Source organism: Strongylocentrotus purpuratus, unplaced genomic scaffold, assembly GCF_000002235.5.
Source record: "Strongylocentrotus purpuratus isolate Spur 01 unplaced genomic scaffold, Spur_5.0 spur5_scaffold_13, whole genome shotgun sequence".
Classification (NCBI taxonomy): domain Eukaryota; kingdom Metazoa; phylum Echinodermata; class Echinoidea; order Camarodonta; family Strongylocentrotidae; genus Strongylocentrotus; species Strongylocentrotus purpuratus.
Window position 1 is genome coordinate 9,813,447 of NW_022145598.1, and position 27,266 is coordinate 9,840,712.

The 27,266-nt window shown below is 38.3% G+C and overlaps 1 protein-coding gene across 2 annotated transcripts in view; it reads right to left on the bottom strand.

Moving 5' to 3' along the window:
- Positions 1-1,318: 1,318 nt before the first annotated feature.
- Positions 1,319-27,266, bottom strand: part of LOC100888465 (patched domain-containing protein 3) — a 28,761-nt gene continuing 2,813 nt past the window's right edge. Inside the window, exons 1-5 of one of the 2 annotated variants that reach the window (XM_030982875.1) lie at positions 16,098-16,142; positions 5,354-6,518; positions 4,638-4,948; positions 2,827-4,165; positions 1,319-2,337 (exon numbers count right to left, since the gene is read on the bottom strand). In XM_030982875.1, the coding sequence (XP_030838735.1) occupies positions 2,237-2,337; positions 2,827-4,165; positions 4,638-4,948; positions 5,354-6,359 (2,757 nt within the window). In that variant the 5' untranslated portion in view covers positions 6,360-6,518; positions 16,098-16,142 and the 3' untranslated portion in view covers positions 1,319-2,236. Of the gene's footprint in view, positions 2,338-2,826; positions 4,166-4,637; positions 4,949-5,353; positions 6,519-16,097; positions 16,143-27,266 lie in introns of those variants that run through there. The other variant, XM_030982876.1, reaches the window with a different exon arrangement.

Sequence of the window (27,266 nt, forward strand, 5' to 3'; positions counted from 1 at the left end):
CAACGTTATTTCGTAGACAATTTTTTCTTAATAATTATCAACAAAAATACAGCTAGGAAAAAACTCAAATTTCGAATACCCAGCGGTCGTTATTAAAACTAAAAATAAGAATCATTGCCTAAAATAAGTTGTCTACTAATTGCGGAAAGGAAAATGTGCAGCAATATAGACTATATTATGTACATTTACACAATTTTCCAGTCCTTACATTAACTACAAAATATCTATCAAAATGCTAGCCTGAGCATCTTTTACTATGTATCTATAAGTTGTTCCTACAAAATCGACGACAGGCGTCTACGAATCTACTTCAGTTAGGTAAAGGCACGGTGCTTCAATCTAATTTGGCGTGAGAACAAAATGGCGACCGCTTCAAAACGCATATATTTGGTTAAGCTTGGCAATCTAAAAGAAACAAATAGTCTCCAAAGGAATGGTAATGCTTCACCTTCAAAGTAAAATGTTTAAATTCATTCCACTTTTCAGGTGCTTTGCGGTTCAATACATGCTATTTGAAAGGAGGACACAAGGATATAATTAAGGGAATTTGTGTCTGTACTAAATAAAGTGTGCCAAATTGTGTTTTAAAGGGGGGGGGGCGCCCCTCATACCCCTGGATTCTCGATTCTCCATTTGTTGACTGACACTACCTTTTAAGTTATATGCAATAAATAAAATGCTCATAAAAATCCAACAATATATGTTGTTGTAATGAACCCTGTGAAACATCTCATCTTAAATGATCTTCATTCGGTATTATTTTCTTTTATACTTAACACTCAGAATTGCAATAACACAATGTGCTGTTGAGTTTCTTTGTACTATATTCACTGCTCGAGTTCTTCTTTTATGCATATTTGACTTTTGTTGTGAATAAACTTAGGATTAATTTACTCCTCTCACAAAAAGATAAAATTGCATTATTCTCATAGAATAATAAATATGAACTAAATCAATCTGTAATGTAACTACTTGTGTTACTACTACTTTTCTAAGCTACTACTTAACTACCAGTAAAATATATATATATCTTTGTATCAAACCTATAGGCTATGCATATTCAGGACTCGTGATGTTTTAAACTGACCAAAATATATATAGAAACAAATATTTCTCATATAAATATATTTATAACATGTAGAAATAATGTCACATTGGTACACAATAAGTTGATATTTGGTCTACGACATCCCAGGAAAATGACATCAATAGCATTGCAGAAATATGTTGATGCACAAGATTTGCAACAACAACAAAACAACAAAAAACAGTGTTTTCCCCAACCGAAAACAAATAAAGCTACGACATACATTAGCAAGGTGTCATTTTGTAAATGAAACAATAACAAAAAATCCAGACAAATCACACAATAATGAACGGGGGTAATTTAAGAAAAGAAAAGTAAAACATCGAGCATCAAAGGAAGAAAACACTGATGAATTCAAACTGCACAAGATGTATGTTCAGAACCACGAAAGGATCAACTCTGTGTAAAAGTATATGAGTTAATGCACTTCTGGCTCTAAACAGACCTTAATGGTTAACAATAATGCAGGGATCAGAGAACTGAACAAAACAGATTTTAAGAGAGGAAAGAGTAGGAAAAAACAACATTATCGAATTAAAATGATACACTAATCACACCATGACCAATAAAGGATATTTCAGTCAGGCAAAAAAAAAAAAAAAAAGAGAGAAAAGAAAAGCAGACTGAAAGAGAACAGTGATATTTCATGTGATATACTGTTGCATGCACTAAAATCACAAATGATAATTAAGTTAGCAGTTGAAAAGTTTTGATGAGTGAAATTTTAATTACGGTGGATTAAAACTTTAAACATACTAGTTACACCTTTGTAGTGTTGGCTTCAGCATGAGGTGTATGCATGTTTAAATTGTCTATCGTTTTGAAAATTACATGTAGTTTACCTAATTCTCAGTCTCAACAAAAACTGAGTAAGCCTTTTCTCGAGTCCAAGATGATTTTTCATTTGACTGATTTGAAGGTACTTATATTAAATGACTGAAATGTGGTCATGGTATGAATCAGCTGTATCATTTTAAAATGAGGAAAAGAATAGTATATTCTAGGACAGAAAAAAAATCCACACGGTCATAACATAAAACCATGCATATATAAACAGAAAATAGAAACACAGACTTCACAGACATAAAAAAAACATGATCACGGGCTGAAAAAAAAATCGTGATCACAGGTTGAAAAAAAAATTGACACTCAGTTTTCATAAGGGATGCTTGTTATAGGAATATCAAGCAATGAAAGGGGAACAAAACACTGATCGATCGTTGGAATTTTACCGTTTTCGTGTCTATATGCTGTACATGTCCAAGATTATGGAGAAATAGAAAAAATGGAAAGAGAGAGAGTTATTAACATTATTATCAATAAACATTCACATTCACAATCATACAAATTCTTTTTGTATAAAGGAAAATGCTAGATATAATTCCATAATTCGAGGTATTTCAGACTAACATGCTAATTCATATCATTTGTTGCACATCTCGGTAACAAATCGTATGCAAAGGAATTTTGGTCCGTCATTGGTATTTATTTCAAGACCTCAAAATGGAAAAACAATTTGTCTTTGGTTTTGCAACCTTTCTTCACAGAAGTCATAATAAAATGTTTTGTCTGGCATAAGCTGCAAAATCGTATTTACAGTCGGTAGGTAGGCTAAGCCTGATCTTTCATCTTTTAAGGACATCATACAACTGAAACCTTGAGGTCTACTACTAAGATTTCCTGCTCTCCTTCAAAGACAACAGTATGATAAGGTAATTTGGTGTTGATTTCCCCCGTACCTTTAAGCGATTTGAAGTCCTGAATGTCTTTCTCGCTCGTAGGGAGTGGTGGTTTTTCGTAATAATTTTCCTTGTCCTCCTCCTTTTTGTGAGGCATGCAATGTCCCATGTAGGATAAGATCACGGGTAGGAGCATGAGTCCGTGGTAGGCTCCAAAAATCATGACGAGGAACAGCGTCTTAAAGAAGATGCGAAAGACGTAGACAGGCGCGGTTGATAGGACGGAGATTGCGAGGATCGACGAAAGCGCTCCTTGAAGGATGGGCATGCCGAGGGCTCGCAATGCTGAAATGGCGCGATCATTCGGTTCGTCCTTTGGCGCGATGACGAACGCGTACGTGATGTGCGCGGAGAAATCCACGCTGAACCCTATGCAGAGGATAATGTTTAGCATAGAGATAGGGTCAAGTGGGACGTCCCACAGTGACATGTACCCTATGACCCCTGTATCTATGGAGATGACACAGAATGTTACCCATAATGCACAGACAGGATGAGGTATCATCACTAAGGCAACGAAAAACATGCACGCTATCGCGATGCCTAGAGTTTGAAGGGTGTTTGGCAAAACCCCAATGTATTGATCGTAAACAATAAATGCTGGGTTGAATACTGTGAGATTAAACTCGCTAGCTTCGGCAATGTCCCGAGCCTCGATCATCATGTCGCCCTCCCGAGTTGTGTTCATCATATCCTTTGACATGACAAGGAAACGTGACGCATCAATGTCTGTAGCTACTCCATTCTCATCCTTCCTAAAATTAATATCCAATGAATACTGCTTAAACATTGGTTGCGTCAGGAACTGATTTTGCAGGACGGTAACGAAAGTTGTTTTATCCACCTCTGTTGTGCCTACGGCCTGTTGCAGAAACATCAGGTACATTCGCAACCACGATTCCGTCAACTGCTTCCCGTAGATGTAGTCGCTTTCCTCAAATGTTTGGGTCAGGTCCTCAATCTTCTGCTGCGTCTCAGGGTTCCAGTATTCCACGTCGTCCTGCATGATGATGCTGACAACGGGGCCGAACCTCTTGAAGTACTCGTCTTCGTAGCTGTAGTAGACGAACGCCGGTGAGTCGTCACGGGCCAGGCTGTTCAGTTGCAGCCCCTGCGTGATGTGGAAGAGACCGTAGATGGCGCCGGCCAGGTACCCCAGGTACGTCAGGACGATCAGGATCTTACAGGGGCTCTTCATGATAAAGGGTCCGAACTGTTCACCGAAGAACTTCATGATGCCATGCTCCATGTCAGCGGCCTTGGTCCGGGTCGTCTTTGAGACGCCTCCCGCGCAGAAGATCTGGTAGAACTTGTTTGGCGCTTCCTCCCTAGGCACAACCTAGACAGATAAATGGAAAATAATCACTAAATGAAAGGAGGTGTACTACAAAGTAGCAGTCAGTCTAAAAAGTACTGAAAGGATGGTTGAGCAAATCTCACGCTTCCATAGAAAAACATTTCAAAACTTTTAAAGGGTTACCGGTACTTTTAGGTCTCTGCACATACAATGGCTACCAAAAAGAGAATTGTCCAAATTACCATGTTCACTTTGGGTCATGACCTTTTATTCATCCTTGGACCCTCACATCGGCTCCTCACTTAGAGCCGCAACCCTACCTCTATCCCTTTAAAGCCCCACTGTACCACTTGTAGCTACTTGCTCCCTCTATATAGCAAACAATGTCTAAGTGGTGACCATTGGTATCCCCGTGATCCTCTCTTTGTTATGTTAATTGAGAGATGAGTTGATGAGATAGCCACCTGTCAGTGACCATGCAGGGAGGTCTAATGGGACCCTATTTCTTTCTCACCTTCTTGCATGCATAGCAATGCATATTGTTGGCCTCCCTCTCTCCAATGTAGGCCATGCAGGCTCCAAAGAACGACAGCTGGTAGAAATAGACGAAGAGCATGGCCACGCCCGCGTAGATACAGAAGGTCCTCACCCCGGGCAGGGAGGTGGTGGCACCGATGATGAAGGCGAGCATGTCCGTCAGGTTGGTGATGGTGATGGAGACGGCAGCCTCAGAGAAGGTGCGTGCCATGCGCTCCTCGGTGGGGACGTAGATGCTGAGCTGACGCCACCCGGCGATCATGATGAACATGTTGTCGACTCCAACACCTGGGGGAATGAGAAAGAACGCAAATATGAATAATTTTACCGACATACTGTAAGAACAAAGCATTTATTCAAATTTTGGTGAGCTACTGTGGTATGGGGAGACAATGTGAATATTATTTCATTGTCTTCAACCCCTGATATACACTTAAGAGGACTATTCTATTATTTGTTCATGTAACAGACGACTCAAAAGAAAATGAGGAGATCAAATATTACTACACTTCAGTAAAAGGTGAAGGAATTTTGACAATAACTGAGGATGATAACTATATATTGGGAAATACGAAACTCAGTGGAAGAAATGAGAAAAATGCTTCGTTAACTTGTGACACTAAAGACTAGATCATGCTCGACTGAGTCTTAATGATGATGAATGAAGTCATGAGGAAAATAAAATAAACCTACCAAGGACAAGGAAGGGCATGAGTGAGACAATCTCGTTGAACTTGAGCCCGCAGTAGCTGAGAAGTCCGACAGCTGAGATGACTGCAAACACCGCAGACAGGACCCCCAGGAACCCTAACCATGGCTTACTCAGAACCCAGTCCCTCATGATACAGGAGAGAACAGCAAATATGATCATCATGCAAAACGTGGCAGCGAAGCGTGGGACGATATGGATGCTGGCCTCTGTGATCTCGTGTGAGAGTGAGCGAGACGTGCTCCGGGCCAGCTTGATGTGCTTCATCTCCAGTGCAGATTTCTCGATGAGCTTGTCGAAGACCTTCTCCCAGTCCTCGGCCAGGTGGTCCTTCTCTTTGGTGCCAGTAGAGAGAGTGTAGATCAGTAGCACGTTCTCGGCGCTTTCGACGACATCGGTGTCGTCGACGAACTTGACCCCACCGAGGTTGGGACCAATAAAAAGAGGATACTGCGGGGTTTCGAAGTATGGGTAGGTCAGGTTGATATGGTCAAACGCGGCTACGTTCTCACGGTAGATCGTCATGATGTTGTTGTCCAAGCAGCGTCCGAGCCACTTCATGCAGAGGGTGTCGTAGTTATCCAGGGTTCCGTTGTCGTGGAGACTGATGGTCCGGATCTTCTCGTCCAGCTTCACGATCTCCTCGAACATCTCCTGCTTCATGATGTTGTCGCCCTCTGCTGGCAAGATGATCAGTCTACCGCGCCGGATGAAGAGGTCGAGCTCGCGATTCGGCAGAAACTCCTCCCCCTCGTCTCCGGTCATGAAGAGTTCCTTCGTCGTCGCGCGATCGTCGCGGCTCTGGCTGTTCTCCGGGGTAAAGAGGTACTCTACGTTATCGTCGATGACGAAATGCGTAAATCCCGTCATCAAGAACGTCACCATGGCGAGCGGTACGAGCAAGAAGATAAGCCGGTGCTTGTGCACCTGGCGTCCAAGTTTGTAGAACACGCCGCTGATGCAGCGATCAACGCAGTCAAACTTGGCCATGACGCTGAGTGATTGGTAATCAAGACAAATAATTCACAGAAGTTGAAATGATGGCTTTAAGTGTGTCACCTTTCCCCTCGTGAGGCGTAGTTGGAATGTAGCATCAGAGTTTGGTCTGGTAGTTGGTGATGATGCAAATGATTTGAGGGTCAACAAGATCTGTGTCAAGATAAAACCAAACAAAAATTGATTAAAATCTAAAATCAACAGCGTGAAAGATCTTCTACACAACCAAATGAGATACTCCCACTTTTATATGTAAGAATTTCTTTCCTTTGACTTGCAGGGGCATTTGAATCAATACAATTCTTGTTCTGTTTTGTTTTACCTTTATTTCAGTTTTGTTTGTTTTTTGCTTTGAAAAAAATCTCAAACCAATAGAGGGGGAGACAAGAAAAGGGTGCAATATCCTATTAAAACTGTAGTCAATTAAATTAGGGAATCCATAACAATTCTCTGACTGAATATTTTCATTTAATTATCATCTCCCCCCACCCCCCCCCCCCCCCAAACACTTATTAGAATCCAGGTTATTGAAACTCGAGCCCCATTTTACTAAATATACGATTTACAAGAGACGTGTCAAATGAACATGAATCACAATTCAGACTATAAATCCCTTCTGATCCACTTGCCTTCTCCAATCTCTTTCAAGAAGGTATTACATTGAAATCATGACTAAGCCGACCACAGAGATCAAACTACACGAACAGGCAGTCACAGCCAGGATGAGCCTCATTTTTTCCCTCAACTTAATCATTCATATTTCCTCCTTGAAAGGCCAGCCAGGCAGGTAGGCATCTCATCTCATTTCCCCAGCCACAACAAAGCGGGTGAACAAACTTTCCCTCATACATATTCATGCAGCACTGCCCCAGCCCCCACCCCCTTCATCAATATTCATTAAGACAAGAGAAGTCCTCTCATGGATATGTATCAGAGTTTCCCACTTCTGGAAGCTGATTGGCTGATGGGACTCGGCAACCAGCAATCACTTTCTCTGATTTGCTGGCTGGCGAGGGTTCATATGGGTCAACAAACTTTGGCAGCTGTAAGCCTCACAAGGGACTGTGACTTCATCTCTCGGTTTGATAAACAATGAACAAAGATTTCTAATATTAATCAGATTTTTTTGTACAATTTTGTCTCATAATAAAATCTGAGTCTGAGAAAAAAGCAACAACCAACAACAACTAAAAATCCAAAATAATGGTAATAAGGTATAGATAACATCTTTATTAACACAATTTGAATTCTTTGCTGCCATTATCCCTTTCTCAATAAGTCATCAATCTTGAATATGAACCGAACATGAACCTGAATTTGCAGCTTCAGTTCACAAGTTGAAATACAAAGAAGAAAAAAAATCAATCAAATGATTGAAACTTGGAAGTACCACTTGGAAATTAAAGATGACATGATGAACCATGTCTTTTCAACAGCTGAAATATCAAAGGGTGAAAGGCAACCCATGGTAAATATATATTTAAATAACAATAATATAGACCCTAATGAATGCTAGTCATCGACTGCACATTAATAGGAGTGTACACTTGACTATCTATACACAATCTGTCATACACAGCCATAGGCCCTACATGTACACACAATACAATGGATGCTGGGGAGAAATACAACACACCTAAAACCCATTAATATTGTCATATTGTCCCCCATTACGATGAGATCATGAGAATATATTAAATATTTCTCAATGTCGACCAGACTGGGTCGACCACCATGTGGTGCATTTGCGTAAGCGGAAACGCTTGAGCAAGAAATCAATAATTACGTGGTACTATTATAAATTTATAGACAATTCCATCTTTTTTCCCCCTCTGATATTTGATGAATGTACGCACATAGAATATTGTATGACGAACACAGCTGTTTGCTCGCTTGCACCCCTCCCTCTCTTTCTCTCTCCCTCTGCCTATAAATGTAATGTCTATACACATTGTTTTCTGTCTGAAGTGTGTGCATCTCTCTCTCTCTCTCTCTCTCTCTCTCTCTCTCTCTCTCTCTCACACACTCTCTCTCTCCTATCTTTCCATTTTCTACAACCTAGATCTTTGTCTATAAGTCTATTATCATCTTTAAATGAATTAGTTTATGAAATAACAATATTTTGTTGGTTTTCAAGCTTTCTTTTGTCAATTTGTCTCTTTGTATTTTTCATCAAACCTCTAATAACATAGCACAATCGTAGCATATACGTTTGGGTTAGTTTTCCAATTAGACGTGTTTCATAACTCGATCCATGAAAAGGGTGGAGTCTAATTCTATTGTCTAAATCCTAATGTCATGAAAATATACAGAAACTAAGGCACAACGACCCGCAAAAATCTGCGCCTTTATTCACTCGAGTGATTTCCCACAAAGTCTGTTTTTTGAGATCAAACCAAGCATGTGTCATGCCATTATTCATGCCATTATTGTTATTTAATCACACATTTAGACAGGAGGCACAAAAAGAGGAACATTTCTGCCAATTCAGCTCAATGTTCACAGTTTATAAGCAGCTTTTGATGAAGGTGAAAAGAAAACAGTTATGTATTTAAGCAGGAGGTGAGTTTTTCGCCATAGAAATATGGGGCTCTCCCCCCCCCCCCTCTTTTACATCATGGACCTATACTACATGCTTACGCTCTCTCTACTAGTGAGTCCACCTATATTATCAGTTACTTCCCCTTCGTTTTTTCCTTGACAGTTGACACTGTATATTTTAGTATCAGTATACCAGTATTCAAGGTGTTTTTCAGTCATCAGGTTCAATATCTGCTTTTTATCTGAATGTAGGAAATGACTAACATCTGTACCTCCCCCGCTGCATGTGCTTAGTCAGGAAAAACAGTTTTAGCAAAACACAAGCACTAATGAAACAAAAGTTGGAAGTTTAAGGAACTTTTTAGCTTGACCGAACAATAAATTAACTGAATTTACCAAGAAATGTGTCATGCCGCAAAACCAATTTCTGTCAAGTTTTTCTCTTTTGTTTCAATGGAACCCGATTTGTCCAACATCATGAGATGCTTCTTACAAATACAATACTTGTTGTTTGCGACCCAACATTAATATACTCAGGCAAAGTTTGCTGTGCTTTATGAACATAATTAATGCCCAGGTGAGGGTTAGGGTTAATTTTAGGATGAGGGTTATATTCAGGCCTTATATAATTTTATATGGTTGCAATTTGCTTTTCAATTAGGTTTAGGTTTAGGGTTAAGGCAAGGTGTAGTATCTAGTCCAAAGCTGAAATTAGAAATTCCACTAATGAGGGGAATTGATTGTGGAGCAATAGTCGATGGAGCGTTGTTCATAGACCCTATTCACTATCTTTACTTTACAGTTACAGGTCATTCAGACCTGTACATGATCAGACTCAGAGGTAGATAAATGGAACAGTTTTGAAATTGAAAGAGACTGTTAGGAGAGCACTTTTTCCCCATCGGTAAATGCAAACAATAGCCGTCTGACCTCTTTCACCCAGACCAGAGATTCGTGACAACATGTGACATATCACTCTTCGGGTGTGATGTGGCCTCCGAACTTTGTGAAGGTTTGTGAAGGACGCACTTCAGCAGAATTGGCAAGGGCATTCTGGGCTGTCGTTTTCATGACACATTTAAGAACCCATGGACCTGTGGCGATTGTGACAAACAGGCAGCCAAGCCATTGCCAAGTGTGCTCTAGAACTTATTTTGGGACATTGCACTTCTGTTCTTCCAGGGTTGCACAGGGCGATCCAAGTTATTGAGAAAGGGGGGGGGGGGGGGGAATTCGCAAACGATAACTGTATCTTGATATAGTGAATTTATTATAGCTTCAAGATGCGAGTATCCAACCTTAAAAAGGCCCCCTTGATACACAGATGGGTGAGGTGTAGTATATCCCATAACCATGAGACACAATGGCACTTTTCCTCACTTATTACATCCAAAAATGAATTATCTTGATATAATGACTATCAATTAATGATGTTATTTCTGGCATCATTACCATTAGTCATACTGAGTTCAGGAAAAATGTCATTCATGGAACAACTATATGAATAAATGTCACAACGCGGAGACCAAAAGGAATAGAGGTGAAAGATAGAACTTTGGAATAGAAGGCAATGCCTGGCGAGAGACTAGTGATAATGCCAGCTAGATGCCTTGCATAGGTTGCATACTGGCTCAGGTTTTGCCATTGACTGTCAATATAGATTGGTGTGAATCTGGAACAAGATATGGGGGCAGCATCACATTGGCATCTATCAAATGGCATGCAAATTAAGTTTGAACAGAACTAGGTAAGCAGACCTACATGTACAGAAACAGTACACTAAACAAAGGTTTCAGAGATCACTGAAGTGGTGTACTAAATGAACACGATAGGGCCCAAGAGTTTACCTTGGAGAAATGTCAGGGTTTTGTTTCATTCAGGAGTCTTCGCGTCATCAAGCCTATATGTAGATACATGGGAAAGCCATACAGGTTAAGTGAGATCGAGAGAAAGAAGTAGAGCTTGTGTGCGTAAGCGAAAGACAAACCACGGATCTAAATAGGTTCATGGATTTGTATTTACACCTATAAAATATAATTTGTTCTTTATCATGAAAACTATCATCACATTTCTTTCAATTCATAAGCATAAAAGGTCTTCCTCTCCCACACTGTTTTCCAAGTGATAAAGCTTTGTCCAAATTGAAACCAGATCAACCTCACCAAAATAGGAAAGAATGCATGTAGTGGGATTCAAGAACAAGGATCTGTTGTTCAGTTCTTACTGGCTTTCCATTTTTGGAGATGAAAACCAGACACAAAGTCAGCCTCTTTCTAATAAATAAACCAGCCGTGAACTCGCCCACCTCTGCCCACAACCAGAATCCAAATTCGGCACTGAACTTTAGAGAGATCACAGTGGGAGTTGTCCAGAATTTACAGCCAGCAACCTGGCTTTAGTTAAATCATGGACCTTCTAGTAGGGTCCATGGTTAAATGAATGTCAATGCATTCAATTTCTTCACTGATCGTGATCCTGAAATTGGCAATGCGTGTATAAACTCGGAATGAACCCTCTCGCTCCCGACAGTAGGCCAGACATGAATTAAGTCGAGCAACTGGATCAGGTTTCCTTCAACTTTTTTTAAAACCAAAATGATGATCCCTCTTGGCAGAACTTCAGACGACAAGCGAGTACCAGATTGATATCTTTTCAAAAATGAACACTGGTGCAGTGCGTATGCTAACAAATGTTTAGACTTCCATCTATTCTGTCCTACTACTACATATTATTCAAGGAGATAAAATATAGACTTTTCAATCCTCAATAGCCAATATTGGCAAAGAAAGTGTCAAATAATATTTTAAAGATTAGATAAATTGTCATTGTTACTGATTCCAAAGGCACTTTTATCATTAGATATCGCTTCTACAGCTGGCGTTAAGTTACTGCTAAAAATGACAGGGCATGATCGTTCTTGAAAAAGTATTTGTCTGTCTCTGCACTAATCCTGTCTCCACAGCTATCCATTGTTGCCAAGGAAAACAACAAAGTTAAACCCTAATGCGGCTCACATGATAAGCTGGGTCATGTGACTCATTTGGAACCTTTAAATACAAGTGTCAGGTGATTAGGTCAATGCAATGACTAACCTCGCGGACAATGAAATAACTTTCTTCAGTTAATTTAGAGGCTATGCAATCTTGTTGCAGAAAGAAGCAATACAAAAATATAGAAAGATTTAGAAACAATCCAAGAAAGAGAGAGAAAGAAAGAGAGAGAGAGAGAGAGAGAGAAGAGAAAGAAAGAGAGAGAGAAAGAAAGAGAGAAAGAGAGAGAGAGAGAGATAGGAATCAATAAGTATCAAAATTGTCTAAATAAACAAGTAAATGACAGAAAGGGTAATACGACCGTGGCAAAAGGCCTACTACTTTGAAAATAATTTATATTTCTCATTGAAAATAGTCTCATATCCGCCAAATGAATGTCAATACACTTTTACATCAAAGTGTAAAGCCCTATACATGTGTATTAATAATCAAGTTTAATTAACAAGAAAAGGTTTGTTCATATCCTGTGGTTTAAAAAAAAGCAGGAAACAAAAATCATAAATTATAACCACACTCCAAAGATCATAAGTTTTGGTCCGTTGAACAGGATATTGCTATACAAGCAACATATACAAAGAACAGAAAACGAAAGAGAATTAACAAGCCAAATTTGACCTCCAGGCTCCACGTTTTGCTTAGAATCCGGGAAGAACGGTTGTGATATTACAGTTAATAAAAAGGATAAAATGATGCAAAGGCCTACTCAGTGCCTGGTACTTCATTAATTTGAATAAAAACTTGGGGTCTGTAAAAAAAAAAAAAAAAAAAAACAAAAACAAAAAAACTTTGAGATTAATTGCATCTCCTTTGATAAATTATCAAACATTACAATAAATATTTAATGTGTTTTGCTTAACATTACAGATAGATACAATGCATGGTAAGATACAATAAAATTGCAGGAAGATTGGGAATACAATAGATTTTAATGTTTATAATAATAGGGCCAAAGCTGATATTCTGAGCACGATTTTAAGTTTTTAATCTATCTCAATCTCTTATCTCCATGTCACCCTTTACAGTTGAAGCTCCATAAAATGAAAATATAGATTGGAATGTTTTGGATAAAAGAGGAATAATGTTTACTAAATTATTAACTTCAATCTCGTCTATGCCAGAATACATTTTCTACGAAGTTCTCTATGCACCCGTGGCTTTCGCTGCAATACCATCTCCAGCTAGGTGAACAAACTTTTCGCCTTATGAATTATTCAACGGCATGACTTTCCTCGGTACGTGTCTGCGTCAGCAAGTCTTGGGTGAACAAACTTTCGCTATATGAATTATTCATCAGTAGGACTTTCCTTGGTGTCTACGTCAGCAAGCCTTGGGTGAACAAACTTTTCATCTCATGCATATCATACCAAGGGGCTGTCCCTGAGCTGATCTGACCAGCCAACCAAATCCTGTCCTCCTGGCGCACTCATGCATATGCATAACATTGAGACAGGCCGCGCAATGCAGCGGTTCACAACCAGTTCGACAAACTTTGCCGTTTCCCTCAGCTCTAGCTCTCTCTCTCTCTCTCTCTCTCTCTCTCTCGATCTCTCTCTCTATCTCTCTCTCTCTCACTTTCCACCGCAAACAATCCGTTTTGGAAGAACAAAAGAGTCTGTGACGGAATTTCTTTCACTCGCTAAATGCAACACTCAATAATTATGCACGCAGGTTCACGTATTGTACACAATACATCCATAGCAAAAAAGCTATTTCAGTACAGTTTCATAATTTACATCAGCCATATCGTGTGGTTTCCCCATCACTGGCTCTCAATCGTTTTAGCATCTCATGCGGGGGAGTAGTATTTCGAAATAAATAAATATAAAACTACTAGTAATCTACGCTATGCAAGATATTTGTCAATGAAAGGCATTAATGAAAATGAATAACGTTTAATAATGTGAATGCCGGTTGATGAAAAGGAAGAAGAAAAGTTCTTCTTAATATCATTGCTGAAAATAGGGCCCAGAAAGAGGAAAAAAGAAAACAATTTGGACGGAAAAGAGGAACAAAGCTAAAACGACTAACAAGCTTGCTGTATCAATTATGTCTTAGCCCGTCATACATTCACATACATGTACACTGCAAATTTAGAAATAAAAAAAAAGGCGGGAAAATGTTTAAAAATTTCGCACCATAATTACTCAAAACGAGTCTCCCAACACATGACGATTATGGACAAAATAATGCCTAAGTTTTGTTTAGTTTGGACTCATCCGGAAATTTGCTACTTTCTAAATTCCAATAAAATGTCTTATCTTGAACCATGGACCCTGCTTGAACACAGTGCTGGTATAATTATTGCGCAACAGACAGAAAAATACTGGTAATGAGGGGCCGTGCATGTTGTCATAAAATATCTTGAATGGCTTTCTTCGACCCATTGTTAACCTTTCTTGACAAACAAAGCTGTTTGTTTAGAGACCTGTAAAATTCCTTTGCGTACAGCTGATCAATGTTTATCTTCTTGTCTTACCGCGAGCTGAATATCACCTTCTTGTAATGTAAGGAGACCTCTCTCTCTGCTACTGCAAAGTTCCTATACGGAGCCCCCCCCCCCCCTTCCAGTCCCATACAACTGGCAACATTTTGGGTGATTTATTGATGGTAAGAAAGTTCACAGGGTACCCTTCTTTTGTTCTGCTATAAATCGAGGAATACTCTGCAAGAAATAGAGGAGAAAAACCCCAAAAAGGACGGCGTTTCCTGAAAAAGTGAAATTCAGAAGACAAATAACCTGGGGGGGGGGGGGGGGGGTCCTGGATATTGTCAGACATGTAGATGCTAAGCAACATGCGTAACTGCCAATTCTAATGGTCTCTAAAAACTTGGGGTTCATCATGATACTTTCTCTCTCTCACATCATTTAAGCAATTTACAGTCCAATTATCGCTTCATGCAGTTTTAGCCTTCTGCAGTTATCACTTTCGGAAGCGTTATTTATCAGCTGCGTGGGAAAAGGGCCAGACAAATTAAGGTTTTAACCTATTGCATTGTATGCAAAAGGCTAAAAGCTGTGACAAACAAAAGTTGAGTTGACTCACATGGTAACTTTTGTGAACACAAAAGAATTTAACGGACTCGGGGAAAACCGCGCTGTAAAAAACGGCCTTTGAGATGAGGCGGAAAAATCCCGGAGAAAAGTTCTTTTTGTGTCGAAATGTTTTTCTTTTGAGCGGTCATGCTGTGCAATTGTTGGTAATTACAAGAAAACGTATGAAAATTGTTTGCCTTTTCTTTTCTTTATCATACTAGAGCCGGAGGTACCGGACTCCCTAGAAACTAGACGTCTGATGTAGAAATCACACAAACAATATCAACCACAAAACTCTTCAAATTGCCGAAACCTAACAGGGTTGCCAGTGTCCATGTCATGACTTGATCATCTCAAACTGTCATTAAATAGATGATCTACGTTGATCAGTCTTCATATGAAATCTGCAGAAATGTCGGTAGATTCTTGAAACCATCTTCTTGATAAATGCTTTCAACACTTCCATTTTTCAATCTAGCCTTATCCAGCATGTCTGTCAACTTCTCTAGAACGAGCTTGTGCCTCCAATTACAACTTGTCCATAAAAAGGCAAATAATATCGATTCATATTGAGAGAAAGCAGATCTATCTAGGCCTATGTGTAGAATAATCTACAATTACAAAGGCGGCGTGAAATCGATAGAATACTGAATAGAACTTTAGAAAACCTTTGAATATCTTGTAAACACACATACACCCATATCTAACGATTTACATTCACTCCAAAAATCAATAATCCTATTACTTGGCGATATACATAAACGCCTTCTTCCTGTACCAGATGATGATGATGATGATGATAATGATACAAATATTATAATATGTCTGGCTAGCTGGAAGATGAAAAAGAGAAGGTCCAAGATGTATATATCACACATTAAGTGTTATCTTGCTTACAATGCGTTTTAATAAACATTATTAAACTAAAAACACAGAAAGAAAACAAATAGCAAATTCTTAAAATTGTTAATACTAGCACCATAACCCTATCGTGGCAAACAAACTGTGAATATGCATTTGTCAGCATCAGCAATAAAACAATGGGAATGACAAAACAATTATTAGTCTTAAACAGAAATTAATAATGATGGTTGCCCCCAAACTCACCCTCAAATTCCTATGATTTCGGCCAGTAACAAAAAAATACCGGTTATCGGCTTTTTCCCTGCAAGCACAGCCAGTATTTCATCAGATGTTGGCTCCAAAAATTGCGTGGTCCTTGTTTTACGCCAGCTATTCAGATTCTGGTGTTTCACTTTTCCCTCCACAGTTTACAACCGCATCACATGCATCAAGCCAGGGAAAGCAGATGTGGCTGGGTCGACAAACTTTTCGTTTCCGATCACATCATGTTTATTCATCAGTAGACTATGAATATTCATGTCATCAGCGCCGTAGAAGGAACAATGCATAGAATCGCACACACACACACACACACACACACACGCATCCACACAAACATCAAGTAGTCTGCAACCGCAGACTCTAATTTGAAACTCTACCATAATATTTAAAGCCTTGAGCAGAGCCTAGATAATTACGTCAGTCTCTGACAAGACCAGCTAAAAATGGAGTCTATTGTAGTCTCATCGTGCAGACACTGATTTGTACAACGACTTACTATAGTGTGTGCCTGCAAACTACAGAGTTACATTGTGATTACGTGGGAAAGTCTTTTACGATATTTACATACAGCACCACATGCAGTATGTGCAGTATTCGGGTCGACAAACTTTGCAAGCTCCGCCTTCCCTGCTCATAAATATTCATAACTTTCTTCTCCCACGTAAACGTGTAATTACGACTAGCGGTGAGAAGGCCAACAAACTTTGCCTCATGTTTATTCAAAATCTAGAGCAGCCGAGAATGACTAACAATTTCGTCTGACAAATTAGGGGGTTCCTCGATGCTGGCAAAAGATGGAGGGATAACACTTGGCTAGAAATGATATACATTTAAATTGACCAACACGACATGGCCTACATGTAACCATGAACCATGGATATTATCAGCAATCTTCGTTTTTTTTTTTTGGGGGGGGGGGGGAATGGGTTTTCAAGACTGGACCAAAGGACTTTCTGGTTAGCAATATTAAATGTCCATATCACCAATAATGTAACGCAAAACTTCTCAAAAAACAATGACCTATGTACATGTATATTATGTAACACAATCGAAATACACAACATGAACGAGACGGGACTAGACCCCGACAAAAATAAAATATAAGCAACCGATATTCAGACAGCCGAGATTGTCCGCAGTTTTCCACATATTGTAATGCATATTTAGAAGAACCTAAAGGCTATAAACGTGAACTGCTATTAATGGATACACAATGTAGCAAAAGGGGATATTACAATGATTAAGTCACAACACTATTATATTTAGAGGATTATGTGTTATTTTTATTTTTTTACTGGAAAGTTGATTGATAGAGGGGCAAGCCGGGGGGGGGGGGGGGGGGGGGGGGAGAGGCATCCTCCCAGTCCCCAAAACGATTAAAAAACACACACATCTTTCTCTCAATGGTGACGGCATCAAAAAGCATTGCAATTTGTTAACCGTCCTGGAGTGGAGGGTCGACAAACTTTCCTTCATAAATATTCATGATGACGAGTCTGCGAGAAGCGGTACACAATCATATAGCAGAAGGATGGACGAATTTTCTGTAATCAATATTCACTCAAACCATTTTTTATAGAAAAAAAAAACCATATATCTTGGAAAGCCAAGTAGAAGCAAGCAATTCTGTAGCAGCCAGAATATTTGGGAAAATTTTCGTGTCATTTCGATAATAGGCACGTATAAAACAAAGGTTCATTGCATTTAGTTTATTCATAAAACTTGTATGATCTGAGTGACATATTAAAACTAATTCATTAAATAAAAGTGCACCCAAAGGAACACAGGAATTCACAATGTAAAAGAAAAACATACAATAGAAAATAGAATACATAAAACATACAAAAGACAATAAAATACATAAAACATACAAAAGACAATAACATACATAAAACATACAAAAGACAATAAAATACATAAACCATACAAATACAAAGTAAATACATGTATATGGTCAGGACCACAAATTGCTTATAATAAATCATTAATCGTGCTCGAGTGGAGGGTCGACAAACTTTCTCTTATGAATATTCATGATGAAGAGTCTGCGAGAAGCAGTATAATTATAGCACAAGGATGGACGAACTTTTTCTAATCAATATGCACTCAAAAACATATTTTTCGAAAACAAAAACCAGATATTTTGGAAAACTAGTAGAACTAAACAAACGTGTATTTTTTGGTAATAACTAGGCTCTTTGGGAAATGATGTACGTTACCAAGGATCATTGCATTTAGTTAATTCATAAAAATTGAACGATTCGTATAAAAAAAAGTGTACCCAAATGCACACATTGGTTCACAATGTAAAGCAAAACATGCAATAGAAAATAGAATACATAAAACATACGAAATACAAAGCAAACATATGGTCATAAATAGGATCCCCACAAAAACATATATAAATGTAATTCAGAATAAGAATAAAAACAATTGTTATCAAATTGAAATGGTGAGAACGATTTAAACAAAGATAGGCCACCATACAGCATTTTATTTCAGACACCCCCCCCCCCTTCTCTCTCTCTCCCTCCCCCTCTCTCTCTCTCTCTCTCTCTTATAAAGAAATATTGGAATACACTTAACCCGAGAGAGAGAGAGAGAGAGAGAGAGAGAGAGAGAGAGAATAGTTCTGATGTATTAACGTATGGATAAATGTATTACGTTAGTATATGCACGACGTTCAGCATCCAACTCCATAAGTTAATTCCACGGAAGAAGGGAGGAAAATAACGTAAATAATATGGACAACCTGATAATGTTGCACTTCTTATTTCAATTAAAGCACAATTACTGTACAATTAAAGCACCAAAATCAATAACATGCTCCTAATAACATAGCCGCCATTCGAGGCCTTCAATCCACACACGTATGTAGTACTGCATGCGGGTTAAATTGGAAAATAATATGCACGACGGTTCCCTACGCCATCGTTCCCATGACTACGCTTATTGATGCGAGCCTCTGATGAGGGGGCGGAGCGAGAAGGCGCAATGGAGTACGTACTTGAACGTAACGTTGAGATGGTTTGTCCCGATGCTGGAGAATAAGTCATCTGCGATGGCAAATCGTGTACAGGTATCTATTCATGAGTTGGCGCTCGAATTATAATATTATGAATATTCATGAGGAAAACGGGTGAACAAACTTTCGGATGCTCGGTTGGAAATGCAAATGCGATGCATGCAATTAAGCTCCGATGCTCGCTCCCTTCATGTTCTTCACATATCATACACTTATCTAAAAGCAAATGATACAACTAGGAAAGCCTCTAAATATTCGACAGGTTTTCCCAACATAGCAACAATCAACAAGAAGTAACGGCAAAATTTGAATTGAAAAAGCTGACCGTGATCACTTGAATACTAAAAAATATGTGTTAGCGGAAAATCTTGGATTATTCCATCTATTACACGCATCATTGTCACTAATGCAGTGGAAAATATGGGTAACATGAAGAAATTTTCCGATTCATTATCACGTTCATGTAAGCTGTAATTGTGCAACACGCTAGGTTGTTGGGTGATCCTCATGCTTGTATATAGCCTAGGCTACTTGCTCCTATGCCTGGAAATAGGTTCGGGCATGCATCTATGTACATGAACTGATGCAGACGAGATCTTAAATTATAATGATGTATGAATATTCATGATATGATGGGTGAACAAACTTTCACATCATTCCACTGTCTGTGGGTGGAGTCTGCGTCTGAGCAACACAGAGAAAACGATATAAATAAAGCTCTTCTCCTTCCTCTTTTCAGTTTTTTACCATTTATATTAGGATAATATCATGGCAAGGAATGACTGATAAATCTTATTTTCCTTGTTAACTTCTGCAATTAAAATCACAATTTGTTTTCCCCACTGGAAATTCAATAGTATAGTTGGCAATGGACAGATGCATGCAAAAGCACCAGCTATACAAACACGAGCGAAAGGGAAATGGCATGTGTATATAAATAAATACGAGTAAAAAAATATTTGCATATTCATGAGATGGGTGAACAAACTTTTGGAAGCCACATGTCTCGCCCTTGGTAAGCTTGAACCAGTGTATGAAGTAAAATATGCAGGTAAATTTGCATATTCATGAGGGAAACCGGTCAACAAACTTTAGGAAGATACTGCCCACTTGCGGAGCAACATAATTCTAGTACCAGTATTAATGTGTAAAAACATAATTCATGCAGTATAATTTGCGTATTCATGAGGGAAATGGGTGAACAAACCGAAGAAGACACTGTATTGATGTTGCTGAATTGCGATACAACACAGGCTAATACAAGTGAGATGTGAAAAAACATCAGTGAAATTCTAAATTAACATATTCATGAGGGATATGGGTGAACAAACTTTGAGAAGACACTTGCTCTTGCTGACTTGACTATGTGATGCAATATCAGATAGTACAGTAGTAAGCCTATAGTCATGTACGATGTGAAAGGGTTTATCTCAAAGAAAGACAGTCGTTGCGCAATATAGCAACACCTTCATTATAGCAAGCATCCGTAAAAGGGAAAGCAAATTTCTACCTTTTCCTTCAATTCAATTTGTAGACTTGTTTCTTTCAATACTTGTCAGTTTCAATAGATGAGAATCATGAGATATTCAGTCGATTTTAATCCATAATAACAAAACCAATCACTAACGGAATAATAGCAAATTGTATCCTCCTTTTAACTATTTTCCCGTTCCATTCAATTTATAGTTTCACTCTCTTCACAATTCTATTATCTCCATTTCCATGACAAATACTTGACTTTACATGCAACCTATTCATCCATCTACTCCTGTCTAGGAGCTCACTAATTATAATATAATTTGCATAGTCATGAGCTACAAGGGTGAACAAACTTTCTGATGTGCACAGCTGATGTTGATGGTACTAGACGAGATTTTGATCTGCATGATGCATTGCAAGCGATGATTTTACGGAAATGTCTTTAAATCAATATTCTATTTCAGGCACTTTTCCTGAATCTTCTACATGTAGGTCTGCTTTAGTGCCGGGAGGACGTTGATTAATAACGACATTTATGCTCTCACTAGAGCATTTAAGACAAGTCTCATCTTTAAGCCCTTTTCAAGTTCACTTGTAACGAGTGCATGTGCTAACTTCAGAGAGGAAATTATTATGATTTACATATTCATGACATGAATGGGTGAACAAACTTTCGCATCCTTGTTCAGTGATATTAGACTGTACCATGTCTGCATAATAATTATGCAGTGCCCACGTCCCTAGTTTCGGTGCATTGAGAATATCATTTCACTCCCTTCCATGCATAATCATGCATGTTTTACTACGATTGCTACGATGTCTTACTATACGATTATCATAAGTTATTCATCGTTATTATGATCTTCTTCCTCCTCATACTCAGTCCTCTTCCTCATATTTCTGTTCCTCCACCCCTACTGTTTCTTCTTTCTACTCCCCTTCCCCTTTCCCCTTCTCCCCCTCCTCCTCCTCGTCCTCTTTCTCATTATCTTGTTCTACATCTACATCTTCCTTCTTCTCCTTCTCCTTCTTTCCTTCTCCTTCTTCTCCTCCCTTTCCCATCCTCTTTCTTTTCCCCAATCTTCCCCTGCCTCAGTCCTCCTCCTTCTCCTCTTCCTCCTCCTCATTCTTTCCAACCCCCTTCATATCACTCTTTCTCCTCCTACCCCCATGCAGAGTTGTAAAACCAAAATACAATACAATCATTAGCGACTCTAGCTCTCGTTTTCGCTCTCGGGGACACTTCTTTTCATAGCCATGTACAATGTAAAATGTTTTCCCTTCTCCCCGCCTGCCAGAGAATCGATAAACAGTCGATAAGTAACGAGGATAATCTTTACTTCAACTTCTCAAGCACAATGCAGATACGCCTACCCATTAAGTACTCATACAACTATGACAAAGATACAAAGATGATTGATACGATGCTATACGATAATATCAACAGGTTGATTTCTTTCTATTCGCTGATACCCCCTCCCCCCCCCCCCCAACCCCCATCTCAGGGCAAAGACATGACAAAAAAAGAGTGACAAAAGAAAAATTATATAGAATGATGCATAAAATAGGTTTAACGTCTGAGGGCAGCAAACCGACATCAAGTCAAGGAGGAGCGTAGTAGTTACATGTAAGTCGTCATGTAGCTCACATTTTTGTTATAATTTATTTGAAAGGCAATTATGGGTGTAATATAAATATCTAAAGTGAACACCCAATTCCGATTTGATAGGTTCACTGACAAAAAGAGAAAGAAGTCAAAATAATTTATCTTCCAAAATTGTTTTGTAGGTTTTAGATTTAGAGTCCATTGCGTTAATGCACGTATCATAAAAAAAAAAACTGCTACAAATTGAAATAATCAAGTAAGAGGCGTGATGGCTCAGTAGTAGAGCAGCGGTCTCGAAATCGTGAGATCCCGGGTTCGAAACCCTATAATGTCCTTTAAGCCACTAATCTTCGTTACCAAGTCCCTCGGAGAGGACTTGAAGCCGTATGTCCCCTGCATGGTCGCTTACTTCCAAGCAAACACATGCTCTCTTTGCAGTCGGGTAAAACAAAAAAACACCCCACCAAACCATCAACATGGCTTTATAACTTCCTCTTAATAATTGAAATGTGAAGAAACGATCATAACCATGATTAAATACGCAGGAGTATACTCAAAGTTTCTTAGGTAGTCAAGAGATCACGAGTTTAACATTTGAAAGACTTCCAATAATGAAGTATCATGATGATTATAAATTTGGCCAGTCACTGCAAGACAGTAATAGGATATCACTGGTAGTCCCATCTAAAGTCCAAAAAGTATTTTATTAAATGATGATAAAAAATACAAGATCACCATACTGCAAGTCATGTCAAGTGTTAAATCGCTGATAATATAGTCGATACCGTTTAACGTTTGAAAACCTTCTAATAAATAATTTGAAAAACAAATGACTCACTGCAAGTGGTGAGGTGATGAAAGTCCCATTTACTATTGGAAAAAACTTATAATGAGCAATTCTAAAAACAGATGATCATGATATACATTTTGCCAGTCACCGCAAGTGGCATATCAATTGTGTCCTAAAACATGGTTTTGCAGCTCTGCATATTCTGAATAATTATGATCTTCCTCTTAACAGGATGCACTAAACCTGATTTAATTGTAATCATTATTTTTGTAATTGCCTCTCCGTTCCTCTAACAATGGAGGGGAAAGGCTTTCCAAGTGGATGGATATTCATGGCAATACCATCGACAAACTTTGTGCCACTCGCAGACAATGGTGAAGTTACGGGTGGGCGCCCCCCACCCCCATAAGAACATACATGAAATATAGGGGGAAGGGAGAAGGGACAATAGAAATGAAAAGGGGACGATAAGAAGATGGAAAACAAAGGATTAGGCCCCTTTATGCACCCCTTAAGCGATGGCTTTGATAATTCGTATTCTACAATTACGAAGTGCCTCTCCCCCTAAAAATGCCAATGTCCTCCTCAAAGGCTGGATCAACGCTACGCCAACTCACGCAGCCCCCTTTCCAGTTTACCAATTATGCAACACTCCTCCTCAATAATTTTCATAAATCCATAACATGTTTCTAAGGAAATCAACATCTTTGAATACCTGTTTGCATGTAGTTTGAGAAAATATGTTTGTGAAGATATTTTTGTATAAAGACATTTTTTCATTTTGAATGACAATTCATTTCAATTCAATTCAACTGAAATTCCCGGCACTGCTAATTTGCAAAGGGCAATTTCTAACACACGTGACGATAATGACTATATGAAATAATTTCATGAAAAACTAAGGTAGTAGATTAGAAACTGGTTTTGATTCACCTCTCAAATAAAATTTCAAATAGTGTTTTCAAACGAATAAGTAGTACATTTTAAGAAAAAAACAATAAATAGGAATTAAAAAAAACGTCAAGCGCAACATTAAATTACCATGCAAATGTACATCTACATCTAAAATTCGAAAGATTTAACAAATAATTCGAAGTAAAGGATATTGAACTAAAAAATTGTGTTTTTAAGAGAAGTAACAACAAAATCGCTGAGCACGTAATTTACAAATCTCATCAACGCATAATTCAATCCTTTTTTTAAAACTTCAATTAATTCCCTGATATTCGCAAGAAATTGTTATTTTCAAACCAGTTACAGTAAAAGAAGTTAATATAAACTTTGAACTATTGGTCCAGTTCCAGTATTTTATGAAGAACACAATATAGGAGAGATCTCATCAGCATACTTACAGAAAACGCAACGCAAAACTGAGGGCTCTGAAGTGATGCGACGAGGAAATGAAAATGATGAGGAGAGATTGGTAGCATCTCCTTTTTCATGACCAAAAAGTGATTAAAAAAAAGAAAAGAATTATCGGGCGTTCTGACAAGGGCGGACCTTGATCCCTTATCAACAAGGGAGTTCAAAACAAGTCATTAATACCGGAACAATAGTTAAAGACTAAAACTTTGCAACCTTGCCCAGAACGTTTCTTTCCCATTCCAAATGGAAATGAGTCCATTCCATTTTCCGTCTTCAAAAACGCATTGGAAAATCGTAAGACGCCGAAAAAATATTTCCATCTTCTTTTGGAATTTTGCCAGTGGAATTGACAAGCCACGCGACACCATTTACTTAAATTCCACGCGACTTGGCAAAGGGATTGGTAGAATGCATATACCCTAGATATGAAAGGTTTATCTCATATTATGGTTACCCAACAAACGTCCTCGAGTTCCAAGACAAAAGATAACTTTATCAGTTTTGACATATCTTTCGGTGTCTTAAACGGGTGACTGTGAGGTCAGAACAAACATAATTAGGGTTCAAAATTAACAATCTCAAAAAAGTTGTCAAAAAGTCCGTTAAAGATTATCGATTTTAAGGCCGCACCACAAAACAGATAATTATGAAGAGCACACTTACTGAGTGTGCATATTTCAATTTATAATGCATTCAAACCTCGAGTAACTTCGCGGATTTAGCAGACATGCAGCTTCAAAATGTTAAATTATTGCATCTATCGAAGTTATTCAATAACGATGTCATTAAGATAGGGAATGAACCTACAAGGGATACCATCTTTTGGTATTATCCATGTTTTCAATGACCAAAAGATTCAGAGCTGAAATTTTCAGATTCAGATTTTAGGCTTTGTAAAGGCACAATCCATACCAGAAAGAAAATACAGCTTGAAAAAGTGCCACGAGAGTGATTATAGCCAATAAACATTGGGCTTTTTCTTTTTTTTTTACAAATCCGACCTGGTTAATATTATGCCAATTTTTAAATAATATTGTTCCTTTTTTTCAAAAATTGGACAATATACTCAAGTTGGGTTAAGAAAATGTCCGATTATTGGTTGGATACATTATTACCCTCGGGCTGGGCCATTTTGACCAAATAGTTATCAAACATTTCAGCGAACAAATGAAAAGAGTCAATAGACCTTTAATCACTATCAATATCATCTTAATCTTATAATGTAACTTGGCGGCATACAGCAAACGCTCTTGTCTTATTTACCTATTACATATTAACATGAAGAAATGTCATAAGTAAACACAACTATAACATCTTTTGCTGATAATAACTGTTTAAACAAGGTCAATTTCTATTGTAAATATTACATTATTATTGTGGAGAAAGAACACAATGATGAGCTGAATCTATTCATCATAATCAGCTGAGTTCATTGACTGCACTTGATACAAAATTGAGATCTTTATAGAGATTTCTCTAAATTCTTTAAAAATTCATGATATGCCGACTATACGGTAGCAAGTATAGCTTTATGAGTTTAGGCCAATTAAAATTGATTTGTTTCCTGCCCGAATTTTCGGAAAATGAAGAAAAGAGTGTTCCACATGCATAATTTGTATTTCATATTTACTGGTACTTACATTAGGAATAACTAGTGGGTCCATTTCTACACCATTTTCCTTGATTTAATTAAATTTGAACATGAGACTATACTGTGGAACAAGATAAGGTGAAAATAACGTCGATAATTTTATTACCTCGTTGTCAAATTGTACTCCGATTGTTTTTTCATTTCATTTCAGAACAATATTTTCAAACAACAAAATACCGAAGAAGAAAATGAAAAGAAAAGAAGAAGAAGAATGAGAAGGAGCAGTTCGAAAAATGGAGTGGACGAGAAAACACGAATTAATTAATTTACTTTGCCAAGTAGAAGGATTTAAATCATGGCAGACTTTATCTTTATACAAACACTTTAAAACTATCGCACTTTGCAAATGAAATTGAGTCTTCAAGGACGGTTCATATCGGAAGACTACAATCACACGTTACGTGCTGGAAAATTTTACGCTCCTTGTGTAGTTTTGAAAAGATCGCGATATATTGCGCTGCCGTTTACACTTGCGCTAAAACATTACCGAATTCGTTTAAGAATTAAAAACCTTATGCTGGGGATTATTAAGAAAAGCTTATCTGCATCCAAACTATGGATTTATTTGCTGAAAGTCAACGTGTGGAGTAGGTTTATGCGCTTTTCAAAAAATTGCTTTTGCACCGTTTTTTTTTTTCTTTCTCTTTTTTTCTAAGCGATTACAGACGGTTGAAGGGATTCTTTCAACTTCGGTTCGTAAATAAGCTTATAATGTATGGCCAAGGGATGCTTGGTGAGGAAGGACGGAGGAAAACATGATTATTATTTATTACTAAATAAAGGTCTTGTGCTCACGATTTGTTTGTATTTATTAGGAGGGAGCAGGGTAGGCTGCCTCGATGGACACAAATATCAACGCCCCCGCTGAGTAAAATGTTCTAGAATAGAATAGAATTAGTATTGGCCAAAATAGATTCTCTATAAGAGGGAACCGATGGTGATCCAACAAGAAAATCACTTTCCAACTTTGAGGTCCGGAGGGGGGGGGGGGGGGTCGGGGTCAGAGACAACTTGTTCCTTTTTAATTTATCCATAACTTGTAATTTTCGGAGATTTATCACACTTTACTTTGAAAATATTCCTTCAAGTTTTCAGTAATTGTATATACATGGTTGATTTGGCTATTTGAGTGTTGGAGGGAGGGCGGGTGGTTGGTTGCCCCTCCCTCGGAATCCTATCCCTTCAAATACGCTATACTACCTAAAAGGCTAAACATGTTCGACAAGATTTTGTTA